General features: G+C 41.3%; 1 protein-coding gene across 3 annotated transcripts in view; it reads left to right on the top strand.

Moving 5' to 3' along the window:
* The window catches only part of DHRSX (dehydrogenase/reductase X-linked), a 104,180-nt gene that overhangs the window by 60,117 nt on the left and 30,635 nt on the right, over window positions 1–13,428 (top strand). For 2 of the 3 annotated variants that reach the window (XM_083502069.1, XM_083502070.1), the window contains exons 4-5: window positions 1,722–1,823; window positions 11,051–11,258. In XM_083502069.1, the coding sequence (XP_083358195.1) occupies window positions 1,722–1,823; window positions 11,051–11,258 (310 nt within the window). The remainder of the gene's footprint in view (window positions 1–1,721; window positions 1,824–11,050; window positions 11,259–13,428) is intronic. The other variant, XM_083502071.1, reaches the window with a different exon arrangement.

Genomic DNA, 13,428 nt, shown 5'->3' with positions numbered 1-13,428 from the left:
ACAATCTATTATAATTGTTATAATTATAGTCCCCCCATTAGCTCTAGTACCTATTAATCCTACCCTTCCTCCAAGGGACTTGGACCTCTATGCATATCCCATGTTTATCCTTGCAACCACCATGTGAGGTAGGTCAGGTTGGCTGGGAGGTGTTGGTTGGCCTATGTACAACATAATCAGAGGCGATGAGTTGCGATTTTCAAGACAGTAGTGTATGTCAGATACCAGAGTCTGCAAATGCAGAAAACAGGCAGCTCTATCTGTAACAAGTATCAGTGTGCTGAAGGCATTTTATACTCTGTTATTCAGCAATGTTTATTGCATGTTGATCTACAGCTGAACACGAAACGTCATTTAAATCTCTCCAAGATAAAACATATAGGCCTACAATATTTATAAATGTTTTTACTTGCAACCGTTTCCCATGTAAGTATCTCTACTTATTTTTGTGCAGGTGTCTAAGAGAGGCTGGGTGAAAATATTTCCAAGCCCTCCTAAAGAAATAAAATAAAAGTCCAGTGTTTTCAGGCTACTTCTAATGTTGCATCCTGACTGGTACATTTCATGTCACTTCACATTTGTCCTTACTGTCCAGGAATTTTGGCTTTGAGATTCCCCCTGAATATACAGTTGCTATTCCTGGAATACTAAGCTCAGTATAAGGATTGTTCTTAGTAATGCTTAGTAATGCTGATCTTGGCTAATTGCACTTATACATCTGTGAACACGAGGCCACTGAAATCAGTTTCCTGAGAAGGGGAGGGTGGGTTTGATATGGCACTGTAAATATGCATGTTTCTGGCATTATGGTCAGATATCCCTTCTGCTGACATACTGTATTTTGCCATCTATAGGACGCCCACGTGCATAAGACACCCTCCCCCCATTTTAGGGAACTCAATTTTAGGAAAATTAGGGGAGATGGCCCAAAGTTGTTGAGCCTCTCCCCCCCCCCCATGCAGCTGTGGGCAGGAAACACTTCCTAGATCATTTCTCGCGCGCAGTGGTATCGGGGGCATTTGCGCTCCCACCAGCCATTGTGCTCCGATGCCGCCAAGCATGGCAAACAATCCAGGGAGTGCCCGCCATGTGCAGGAGCATCAGGGGAAGTTGTGCTCAGGGAGCACAACCTCCCCCAATGCCACCGCACGCGGGAAACGACCCAGGGAGCTCCCACAGTGCACAGCAGCATTGGGGGAAGTTGCACTCCCACCAACAAGCTGGCTGACACACGCAGCTTCTCCCCCCCCCCCCATGTAGCTGCTGGCAGGAAACACCCCCCAGATCGCTCCCCACTCTCTACGGCATCGGGTGAAGCCACGCTCCCACCAATGAGCTGGCCCCCATGCCACTATCCATGTAATGAACAACCCCAGTTTTTTGATGTGAGTTTTGAGTCAAAAAACCTCGTCCAATACACGGAAAAATACGGTAAATTAACAAAATGTCCTGGTGCAAAGTGAGCTATTGTATTTTTTCTTAAATGATCCACTAAAGAAAAAGCTTTTTTAAAGTCTGTCCAGACTCCTAAAACAAAAAGTGGAACACAAAGTAAAATACCAAAAATACGTTTCTCATGTTATATTGTTAGTAGAGTGTGTGGAAGCACTGCTGGTCTACAAATAACTTAAAGGTCAAGTTGCAGGCTCTCAAACCCAGTATGAATACTTTTGTTTTTCACTTAATTGATTTGGACATTGTTTTTCTTTTCCCTTTTTCAGTGGAGTTTTTATACTGTGATTTGGCTTCCATGAAGTCCATACATCAATTTGTTCAAGCATTTAAAGCAAAGAATTACCCACTTCATGTCCTGATCAATAATGGTAAGTTTTCTTAAAAGTTGCTTTTTGGATGAGTGCTCCCCTATTGGGATCCATAGCATTGTTGTATATTTTACTCCCTTCACTTAGCAAAAGAACTGTGTCAGTGGGCACAAAGTTCTTGAACCTGAGAATTTTGTCCCCTGACTTCTAAGCTAAAGGAATCGTTTATGCAAGAACCTGATGTGCAACAGCAGTGGAAAAGGGCTAACTTGATATCAGGAATTTTTAGGAAGCATCCAGTATCAAATTGTCTTTATATTCTCTGGCAGTCTTCCTAACTTCATATGTTTTGGAGTACAGCTCTCACCAGCCTCAGCCAGCATGACCAATGCTCAGGGATTATGGGAGTTGCAGTCCAAAACATCAGTCCAAGCACACCATAAGCCAAGAGGGTACAGTAAAGAACCACCATAACAATCAAGGGATGGAGCAACCATTCAGCGTTCCTTGCCTACTGAGCATGCCCAGTCCTAACTGGGCTAGAACGTGGGGTTTGAGAAAAGGTATTCCCCTTAAGACTTCTAGTACTACTGTAGACTTAGGGGTTCACCCAGATCTGCTGATAATTTCTTTTGGGGAATGAATGCTGCCATTTTGGAGATATATATATAGAGAGAGAGAGGGAGGGAGGGAGGGAGGGAGGGAGAGATAAGTAAAGGTAAAGGGACCCCTGACCATTAGGCCCAGTCATGACCGATTCTGGGGTTGCAGCTCTCATCTCACTTTATTGGCTGAGGGAGCCGGCGTGCAGCTTCCGGGTCATGTGGCCAGCGTGACTAAGCCGCTTCTGGCGAACCAGAGCAGTGCATGGAGACATCGTTTACCTTCCCGCCAGAGCGGTACCTATTTATCTACTTGCACTTTAGACGTGCTTTCGAGCTGCTAGGTTGGCAGGAGCAGGGACCAAGCAACGGGAGCTCACCCCGTCACGGGGATTCGAACCGCCAAACTTCTGATCAGCAAGTCCTAGGCTCTGTGGATTAATCCACAGTTCCAACCGCATCCCTTCTATAGATAGATATATGGATATATAGATTAATAGTATTGTATTGGTATCTAGGAAGTTTTCACATTCTAGACTGCTCCTTGGGGCAGAACAGTATCTGCTCCAGATTATACCCCAGGTGGCAGTAGAGGGAATGTTAATGGGAATAGCAAGGGACAGAAAATGTTCCCCAGGACAAAGAAATGGGCTTCCTAAGTTGATAGAAGCCAGGGTGGAAAAGTTATAAGTAATTCATATAAGCATCCAGGTAGCAGTAGGGGAACAGGAGAGCTTGAAGGAATGAGCTTCAGTTGGGCACAGGGATTCTTTTCTTCTTTTTGTTTGCCTGCCAAACAATAGATCCAATTCTGTCTGAGGAGGGAAGGAGGAGGATAAGTGACTGTCTGTCAAGTTTAAACCATGAAGCTCCCTTGGGAGAATTTAACAAAAGAAAAGAGAGGGTGAAGAATTGAAATAAGTTTTGATTCAGTCTGACTTTTATGTAGTTGGGTGTCTTGCTTGTTTTCTGGAAAAGGGAATCGGGTTCAATAGGATAAAAAGGAAAAAGGAGGAAAGCCAAACGTTTCAAAGGCTTGCCAGTGTTTCCACACCTCAAATAGTGTCAGTAATGAAATTCATGTCTTATTGCCACCACTGAACATAAGTAAGTTGCCTTGTTGGTAGGAGATGGGACTCTGTGCTACATGAAAGTTATTCACTGAGCTTCTTCTAATAGACTTGTTCAGTTGTGGCAGGATCTTTAACCAGAACCTAATCCTTAAGAAACCATGTAGCATTTCCTGTCTTTGGCATCAGTTTAAAATGCATTCTATTTTCATTTTGTACCACTGGTAGAGTAAGTCTAGGCCAGTCCTTTCTCTTCTATTAAATACGATTTTTTAAAAAAAGACTTAATAACTAGTAGCATGTAACACTAAGCACTCCAGTTCTTATCTCTCTGGTTGATTGCGAGTCGAACGTCTTGGCTCCTGAATGCTGCAAACCCGAAAGTGAGTGTTCCAGTTTGCGAATGTTCTTTTGGAACCCAAACGTCCGGTGCAGCTTCCGCGGCTTCTGATTGGCCGCAGGAGCTTCCTGCAGCCAATCAGAAGCCACGCCTTGGTTTCCAAATGTTTTGGAAGTCGAACAGACTTCCAGAACGGATTCTGTTTGGTTTCTGAGGTACTACTGTATAAGAATAGCCTACTGGATCAGGCCAATTGCCCATCTAGTCCAGCATCCTGTTCTCACAGATGATCAATTGTCACATTACAGACCACCTTTTTTAGGAGAAATATTCCCTTTTGTTTTATTTTAATAACTAAAATATGGTCATTATTTCAGCTAGATTTTTTGGGGGGGGGGTGGATATGCTGTTAGTTAATTTGATAGAATGTTGATGAAAACCAGAATAATTTTAATCCCCAGAAGGACTAATTTGGGCAAAAACATACGGGCAAAAATAAATTGCATACAGATTAATCCAATAATAGCTGAACTGGCAGCTGCAATTATCATGGCAGGGGGGTGGGGTGGGGGTGGGGATCATGATTCATTAGCTTGACTTCAGTGGGAAAAGCCTGCTCATGTGAATAAGCTCCTAGGCAATGATGTTCTCAACTTCTGCAGAATTTCTTGCAAATGCCACACAAGACATGAATATTTGCAAGCATGATGGGTTGATTTAAGGGCAGGGATGTAGGTTCCTATATCTCCATGTCTGTTCCATTTAGCTTAACTGAGGACCTGAAGATTTGTTGAGCACACTTTAAATTAATGTTCTCACGACAAAATATGTCAGGCAAAATGTGCAGTTTCACAGAAAGGTCAAGTCTTCCCTTTTTAGGCTTTCATTTTGCTTCACAGACACTATTCTTCACAATGCACAATGTTCATGTGCACTGGCTACATTTTCAAAGCCAATGTGTAAAAAAAGTGCATAACAAATTGTTAATTTAGGTTAAAAAACCACAACTTGGTTTTTTATTTCACCATGAATGGCAGGAGAAAATGTATTTTATTTCTCCTTGATTTATTAAGTAAATTAGCACAAGTACTGCTCCGAAGCTCAGTTGCCATTATCGCCATTAAGGTACCAAAGAAGAGAACATGGTGATTTAATAGTGCCAAAAGAAAAAGAGACTGTGTGAGAAATGTATGCATACTGTGAGCCCTTTTATTTATTTTTTGAAACTTCAGACTTCCTTTCTTACTTATTTAATGCAAGGTATTGTACAAAACAAATATTAAAACCTAGCTGAATGGAAAATAGCAATATATAAACTTTATTCCTTTTTTTTTTAAGGATGGCTGAATAGGCAAGCAAAGTAGTCTGTTGCCAAAGGTCTTGCTGTTAAAAGCATGGAAAAGGACAACATTCCTCCTCCGTTGCCCCGGTTAGGAAATCCTTGTGCGGGGCTAAAAATCAAATCAAATCAATACTTCTCTGCTGAGAGATGTTAAGTGCATTCCCCCAAGATTCTCAGCATTTTACTCTGCCAGACTTTTCAAGGACATAACTCTGCTTCTGTTTTTCACTTTGCAATTTTCTGGTGTATGTACATATAAATTCCATATTTGTATCTGTGGAGGGTTGCAGGACTTCCCATGCTGGGCTACCTTTCCAACCTTTCCAGGTTGAGTTGAATGGTCTGAAGGGTTTTGTAAATGCATTAGACTGATTGTACTTGCAATCCTCTCTGCGGTCATGAACCCTGCACCATAGATGCAAGTTAAGATGGTATGTGAGGGAACCGTGCTAGATGGCAGGCCATGACTCTTGCACAACATTTGCATTAAAATTGTGAGAGCTCTTTGGCTATCAACATTTTTCTCTCTCCACCAGATCTGGCAGATGCTCAGCATTTTAAGATGTTGGGCTTCATATTGCTGCTGTCGGGTTGCTAATAAAATGCAGTAACAGCTGTTTTGTGTGTTACAAGTAGGGATGGGGGAGGATTTCAGTCTGGAGCAAACTTTTCTGGTTAGTATCTGACATTCCATGCTCAGATCTGAACATAGTCATGTGGGTTAGATTGCACACCTATGAACATTTCCAAGTATGGACTCTTCCAGTTTACGGTTTTAGGGGTGCCCCCCCCCCGGCATTTTGAGAGCTTCAATTTATTTCTCACCTAATGAAAAACATATCTAGGTGACTTACATGCACAATTTATAGTGCAATCTTAAATGGAACTAGGAGGGGTGAGTGCAAAATGGTGGATTGTCCACCATCTCTATAGCTTTACTGACTTATATGCCTGTGCAGGCAGGAGGTTCTATAAGGGCATCCTACCCCTTCTCCCCCTGTGTATGGATTTTTTCCCCTAGTTCTTTAGTTCTCTCATCCCACCCCCTTTGATTCCAATTGGTGATAATTAGTTGTGCCATCTCCGGTCTGAGGGTGTGTCATGGGGGTGTGACGCCCAGTGTGGTGGGGGGAATTGTGGTGTGTGTTGGGGGGGTGCGCGATGTTACCCCCCTCCCTGATGGTGCCTGCGGTAGTGCGCTTCCCCCGCCCCCCTGTTCCTCCACCAGTGGATCCTGGAGCCCCTTGGATGAATGAAAGGGCCTTGGATCCAGTATATTTGAAGTCTGCTCTGTCCTGTCCCTAGAACACTCTGTTTTGGGGCTTAATATGGCCCACTGCTGACAAAAGAACCACTAACTGTAGCCCTACACTCACAAATGTTATTCATGAAAATAGAGGAAGCTTCCATTACAAATGCACAGTTCGTAGGAGGCAGGAAGTCTCCTCTTCTCTTTCCTAATCCCCTCAAACTAGAGGATTTGGGGGTTAGGTTTGCTGTTGTTTTGTGTTAATTTCTATTATTGAACTTAAAAATTCAGAAGAGATATTGTTTTTGGGCCCTTCCTTTGCCATCTAGTTGTCTAGTTGTACTGCAAACTTCTGTCTGAGAAATATATTTACTTGTTGTCATGATGATATATGAATGCTTTGAATGAGAAATTGCTTCTCATAATCCATCTCTCTTCCTCTTCCACCCACCCACCCACAAATATCTACAATTAGGCCTATCAGCTAATTTATGTTAATGGCAATTGTTGTAAAACATTTTTTTTAAACCCACAGATCTTGGAACTGAATTTTTCCTCTCCAGAAATTAAGCTTTGTTTGCTTTGTCCTAAAATCAGGCTTTATTGTTCGAGTGACTGGATACATAAATTCGTTTAATTAAAGTCATGGACACATACACAATGTAAACCCTAGAAAGTTTGTTGGCATCAGCTTGTATTGGATTGAATATTTTTATCCAAGATTTAGCTACTAATTAAGGAAGTTACTATTTTCAGTGCAAATATGAACTTCATAGCAGGATGTCATTAGACTTTTTGGTCACTATATTCTTAGTTGTATTATTCAGTAACTTTCACCCTCTTCTATAAATCATGGGCTGACGTTTGACAGGATCTATTCCATGTTTTATGGTTCACCAGGGTGGATAGTATTTATACTATTATTTGTTTCTTGTTTTATTTGAAGTATTTTAAGGCTGCCTTTCAGAGCAACTAACTCTCTCAAGGTGGCTTACATAAAAGCTTACAATTAGGGAACAATTTTAGTTTACATACTTCCATGTATCAAAATGCATAGAGCGATCCTGCAACCAGTCTGATCTTTTCTTGTTGTATTTCCAAGCAAAACCTCAACAGTATCACATACATCACTTTTTATTTAACAAGGAAAGTAGGTGGTTTTACACACTTCCATTGTTTCTCTTCATTCGCCTCCCCCCTTGGTATAGATTGTTTCCAACTGAAGCTTTCCAATGTTCCATGCACTTAAATGCTCTCTCTCTCTCCAGTGTGGATTCCCTCATATATCATAAGGTTACTTTCCTGGGAGCAATCCCCATTAAAAACAGTGGGATATAACAGAATAAACATGCATAGGAATGGGTTCTTAATCTGTGGATTTGCTAAACTCTTAACCCAGGGCAAATCTGGGGGTGGTAATACATGAACACACAGAATCCCCCTCCTTTGAAAATGTAATTTGCATTGGAAGAAAGAAAGAAAATCCGTTGACCCTATTGCAAAAACACACATAACATTGTTGTTTAGTCGTGTCCGACTCTTCGTGACCCCATGGACCAGAGCACGCCAGGCACTCCTGTCTTCCACTGCCTCCCGCAGTTTGGTCAGACTCATGTTTGTAGCTTCAAGGACACTGTCCAACCATCTCGTCCTCTGTCATCCCCTTCTCCTTGTGCCCTCCATCTTTCCCAACATCAGGGTCTTTTCCAGGGAGTCTTCTCTTCTCATGAGGTGGCCAAAGTATTGGAGTCTCAGCTTCAGGATCTGTCCTTCCAGTGAGCACTCAGGGCTGATTTCCTTAAGAATGGATAGGTTTGATTTTCTTGCAGTCCATGGGACTCTCAAGAGTCTCCTCCAGCACCATAATTCAAAAGCATCAATTCTTCGGCGATCAGCCTTCTTTATGGTCCAGCTCTCACTTCCATACATCACTACTGGGGAAACCATACACTTAACATTAGTTTGGCCTGAAGTGTGGGGATGAGGCATCTGTGAATAAGGCAAAGTAGGGACAATTTATCAGAGATAAGGGGCAGATTTTTTCCAGTTTGTTTAAGATTTTGAATCCTAGAATGTTGCTTTCCAAACATTTTCCCCCCCAGTAGCTGGAACATTCTCCTCTCTGATGTTGGAGCTCTATTATTTTTCTTGCCATCCTTTCCTGCTTCTGTAAGACAGCACACATCACCTGTGTATCTGAGTTAAAACATAGAGTGGTTGGAGTGTGAGTTTAATGGCCTTGTTCATACAAAACCCAAAGCCAAACCATGGCTAAGTGTGACCACAACAGTGTGCAGGAAAAAAACCGTGGTAACTATAGCTTGTGAGACAAATCACAAGCATCTGGTTTACATGTAACACTAAGCCAAACCATGGTTTAGCTTGCGGTAGTGTGGCAGAAGCAGAAGCAGAAAATCACCAAAATGACTGTAATTTTCCTGTAAGGGTTTGGCTTTACATTACATTTCACTGGGTCTCGGTGAAATCTTGGTTTATTGCAGTTAATGTTTTCCTGTGTTTGACCTGGCTGAGCCATTCCTGCCTCCTTCCCAAAAGACATCTTCATTCAGAGCTAATTCAAGTACATAATTCAGACTGGATCTTGCTGAATGTCAGAGTTAATGTGCAATTATATGGATTGCCTCAGAATCTTGATATCTACTTGCATGTACACTAATAGGAGATCAGAAATTGCTAAACAAAATATGCATTGGCACACACTGTACAGATTATTCATAAATGCGCTTGCTGCTGCTTTACTTTTTCTATTGATGTCTGTTTAATCAAAGGCTTTTGAAACCAAGCTCGCTAAACTAAATTAGTAAATTGCATATCAATGACAGTCCTATCAAAACAGAGAGGGCTGGGTTTTTTTAATAATAAAAAAGTGCCACTAACATTCTGTCTGCTGCCAATCCTTGTTCCTGAACTTGCTGCTATGTGCTATCAGACACTAGGGAACATTAGGAATCCAAAGGCAATTAGCAGTGAAATCTATTCAAAAAGTAGTTGATTTGTAAGAGCTCTCCTATGAAAAGTTTAGCAAAAGAATTTTTAGAGTGGGCAAAAGATGAAAGTGCACCATGTTCTTGGCAACAAATAGTTTCACAGTTATTGGCAGTAGAAAAATAGAACAGCTTTTGTTGCTCAGGTTCACCCCTTTAGGACCCATGAGTAAAGCTGAGGACATGTTTGGATGCTAGAAAATCAATAGTCTACAACTTTTAGTGCCTGGTGAATGTTGTGTAGTTAATAATTTAAAAAGGGGAAGTTGTTCTTCCAAGGCTTTTCCTTTTATCTGAAAGCAGGTCTCTGTGTATGTATGTTTGCTTTATTTCCTTCATTTCCTTCTAGTGCTCAGCAGGATTAAAATAGCACAAACATACATTTCAGGAAATATTTTTTTGGGGAAGCAGTTGTATCTCTTTGTAGACTAAAGAGCTGTTGGAGATGGCAAGAAAAATATACATGAAATATACTCAGAGTCGCAAAGTGATTTCATGCTCTTTATTCAGCTCATAGTGGTGAGGAGGAATGAATGAATGTCCCCTCAAAGTATCTGCCTTATATACATTATTTACACAATGGGCTGCACATGATTGGCTGATTCCGGAATTCTACTGTAAGCCAATCAGGTTGTGGATTCACTTCTATCTGGAGCATGATTGGGTGGTTCCTGCCAACCAATCATACTGCTGCATTGTTCTAGGACCAATCAGACTGCTGTATTCTGAATCCTATTGTTCTAGGACCAATCAGACTGCTGTATTCTGAATCCTATTGTTCTAGGACCAATCAGACTGCTGCAGTTTGGATCCTATTCAACTCAGTACATAACAATACAAATAGTGATTTATTTGGGCGGGGTGTGTGTGTCGGAGAACATGATGAATGTGTCTACAGCATAAAGTCAGAGAGAAACAATAGCCAAAATTATTGTTCCAAGAGGACTGAATGAACCAAGTGTGCAAAATCTGTACAGTAGAGGCAAAGCAGGCTTTCCCTCCACTAGGAATCTTTGAGCTGAGCTAGCTCAGGGCCAGTTCCCAAGGCAGAAATGAGGTGGGACAAGGTCTTTATCCATTGTTCAATGCAAAAACAATTCAGTAGTGAGAAAGCAATCAAGCAACTACTTTGGTACTCGCTCAGTACCTCTGCTTTTCCTGGGCTTTGTTTTTGGTCATGTGAATGAACTGTCCCTGAAGGTGGTGAGTCCAAGGTGGAAGAAAGCAGGGCATAAGTATTACTTGCATGATGGCACTACCTAATTTCATCTTCTTCTGGAAATGGAGTTGCTTGGAATTCCATTATTTTTTGTGAAGGAGCTCATTTTTTTGCAGGTACTAGGAAGTTTATAAGCTTATATATATGTATATAAACACACACACACAAATTGATGAATTCAGGTAGGTTTTTTTAAAAAAAATATTAAATTTATATACCACCCTTTGTGTAGTGGTGTTAAATATCTCATGTTTATGAATAAGTAGTTTGTTAAGGGTGTTGGGAATTGTGGTTTTGTAAGTGGTAAGCTACAGTTTCCATGTTTCTTGGGGGGGGGGTGATTATGTGCTTTCAAATGTACGATGTGTAGCAGCCTATATAGTGGTCCATTCACCACAAGCAGGCTCCTGTATACCACAAACTTCACCTGCACTCTTTCTTTTCTTTTTAAACTTCACAGCTGCAGTGATGCTGGTGCCTGAAAGGAAAACAGAGGATGGGTTTGAGGAACACTTTGGTATTAACTACATGGGACACTTCTTGTTGACTAACCTTCTCTTGGAAACACTGAAGCAATCAGGAACCCACAGCCACAATGCTCGAATTGTCACTCTCTCATCAGCTACCCATTATGTAGCAGAATTACGTCTTAACGATCTGCAAAGCAGGTATATTGAAATAAAATGAAAAACTTCACTGTACCTCGAGTTTACAAAAAATTGAAACCAGAATTCCAGAATTTAGCTCATTTGCCTTGTATATCCAGACTTATTTATTTCATATTTGTATCCCATTCCCTCCCTACAAGGAGTTTTGGGAGAATTCAGGATGGGACAACTTTGAAAATTCTCTTGCCTTTATGAGCATGAATTTTGGGTTCTGCACATCAAAGCATTTGCTCCCAGTACCAGCCTCTTCTTCCTTCTAACACACACACCTTGGAATGCACTGTAATAACATATGAGGGCTGCAGTATTTAATTGGGTGAAACATTGTCCTGCTTAATCAGGAATCAGATTTTTTAAAATAAAAAATGATTCCAAATAATTATTTTTAAGAGAAACACTTATGAAGACTCCAGATAGCAACCACCATCTTAAGGGCCATTCTGTTTTGTGTGCGCACAGGGGGTAATACCTCTACAAAGGTGTTGGCTGGGCTCTTCACCTTTCAGGGATGCTGGGTTGCACCCGTGCTGAATAAGGGGTCCAAAGTCCCTTCCAGCCCCATGATTCCATAAATTCATCCTCTAAAACACACACAAAATGACTTTTTTCTTTAGGACAAGTTTTCTTATATGCAAATTAATTCAAGTTTAGTTGGCTTGATTTATTGATTACACAAATCAACCTTTCTCTAATTGTGTGACAACCTTCCAAGTTAACCTTCAGAAAGGGGGAGGGGTGGGAGGGTTTGCTAGGCAGAAGTCCTCATCCACAGCTGGCAATGATGCCCTTGTGTCATTCTGAGGACCACCATTTCCTGCTGGGGAGCATGGGATTCGCAATGTCCTCCACCTCCAAATTCATGAAGCCATGCCAAAGAAGAAACTACAATTTCCTGCTCCTCAATATTTCCCAGGTTCTCTGTTGCCCAAAATGCTACCCTTGCAGAGTTTTCAGATGACAGCAAAGGCAAGTAGGAAGGAAAGCATTGTAGAAGGGCCACAGCTCAGTGGCTAGCATCTGCTTTGAATGCAGAAGGTCTCAGGTTCAATTCCTGGCAACTCCAGGAATGTTCCCTGCCAGAAATCCTGGACATCTGCTACCAGTCAGTAGACAATTCTGAGCAAGAGGCTCCTGGCTGTTTGGATTCCCAACCTACACAGAGTCTAGCACTTCTCCACTGACTGTCAGTTTCTCTCATCAGTTTTGCTCTCCAATTGGCAATATCCCCCTTCATTACTCTTGCCAGTTGGCAGTCGTTCTGGCATGTGTTGGATATCATTTATGCTATTTAAATGTTGCCAGATTTCTGTTCATCCACCTGCCTGCTCCTTAACCCTTTTCATTGGGTTAATCTGTTCTTCCTTTGCTCTGTTTTAGGAGAATCATAGAGGGGGAATTTATAGGTCTCTAATCCCAGCCCCTGCTTATTATGCAGGAAACGCAGAGCTTAGAGCTGTGCCATATACCCTATTGCCAAGCCATTTTTCTACCCAGCCATTCCTTTTGCATTGCTAGAACTGTGTTGTCTTCTTTGCTGGCATGGTGTGACTTTGGAGACTGATACTAGTTGCTAAATTCAACATCCTCAAAACAACAACAAACCTCTGGTTACGTGAAAAATATTCAATAAACACACAAGACGTAACTGGCTTGGTCCATATAACTCTGTAAAAGTTGCTGCTTACAGCAGCTACTACTATGCTATAAGATCCTGTGATATCATATATGAGTTTGTACTACTGATGAAGCCCAGGACAGCAAAACAAGGCTAATATTCCGGAAATCCTTGTCTTAGTTTCTGTGAAAGGATTCTGTGGAACTGTAACAACCTTTCGTGTGGATTGTTGGACTCTATGAACAGTCAGGTGGAATAGACACTTACACATACATGGACCTTACGCATAAACTGATTAGAGAATGAACTGATCCACAGGGTCTTCTACTTTTTTTTGTTGAACTTTATGAGCTACTTCTGTTAAAATCTACAATTTAATACAATGAATAGTATACTTTATTTATTCAAATGTACAGCTGGTTACATCTTGTGTGTTTATTGAAATTCAACATCCTGACAAACTTGGATGGATTAAAGGAGCTAATAAGTCATGTTAGGGTAATGTTTTTTTAGGGGTAAGAATGGAATGCATATGTTGTCATCTTCTCTTCCATG

This window comes from Podarcis liolepis (genome assembly GCF_965112155.1).
Source record: "Podarcis liolepis genome assembly, chromosome: 4".
Taxonomy (NCBI): domain Eukaryota; kingdom Metazoa; phylum Chordata; class Lepidosauria; order Squamata; family Lacertidae; genus Podarcis; species Podarcis liolepis.
This window is presented reverse-complemented; position numbering and strand designations above follow the sequence as displayed.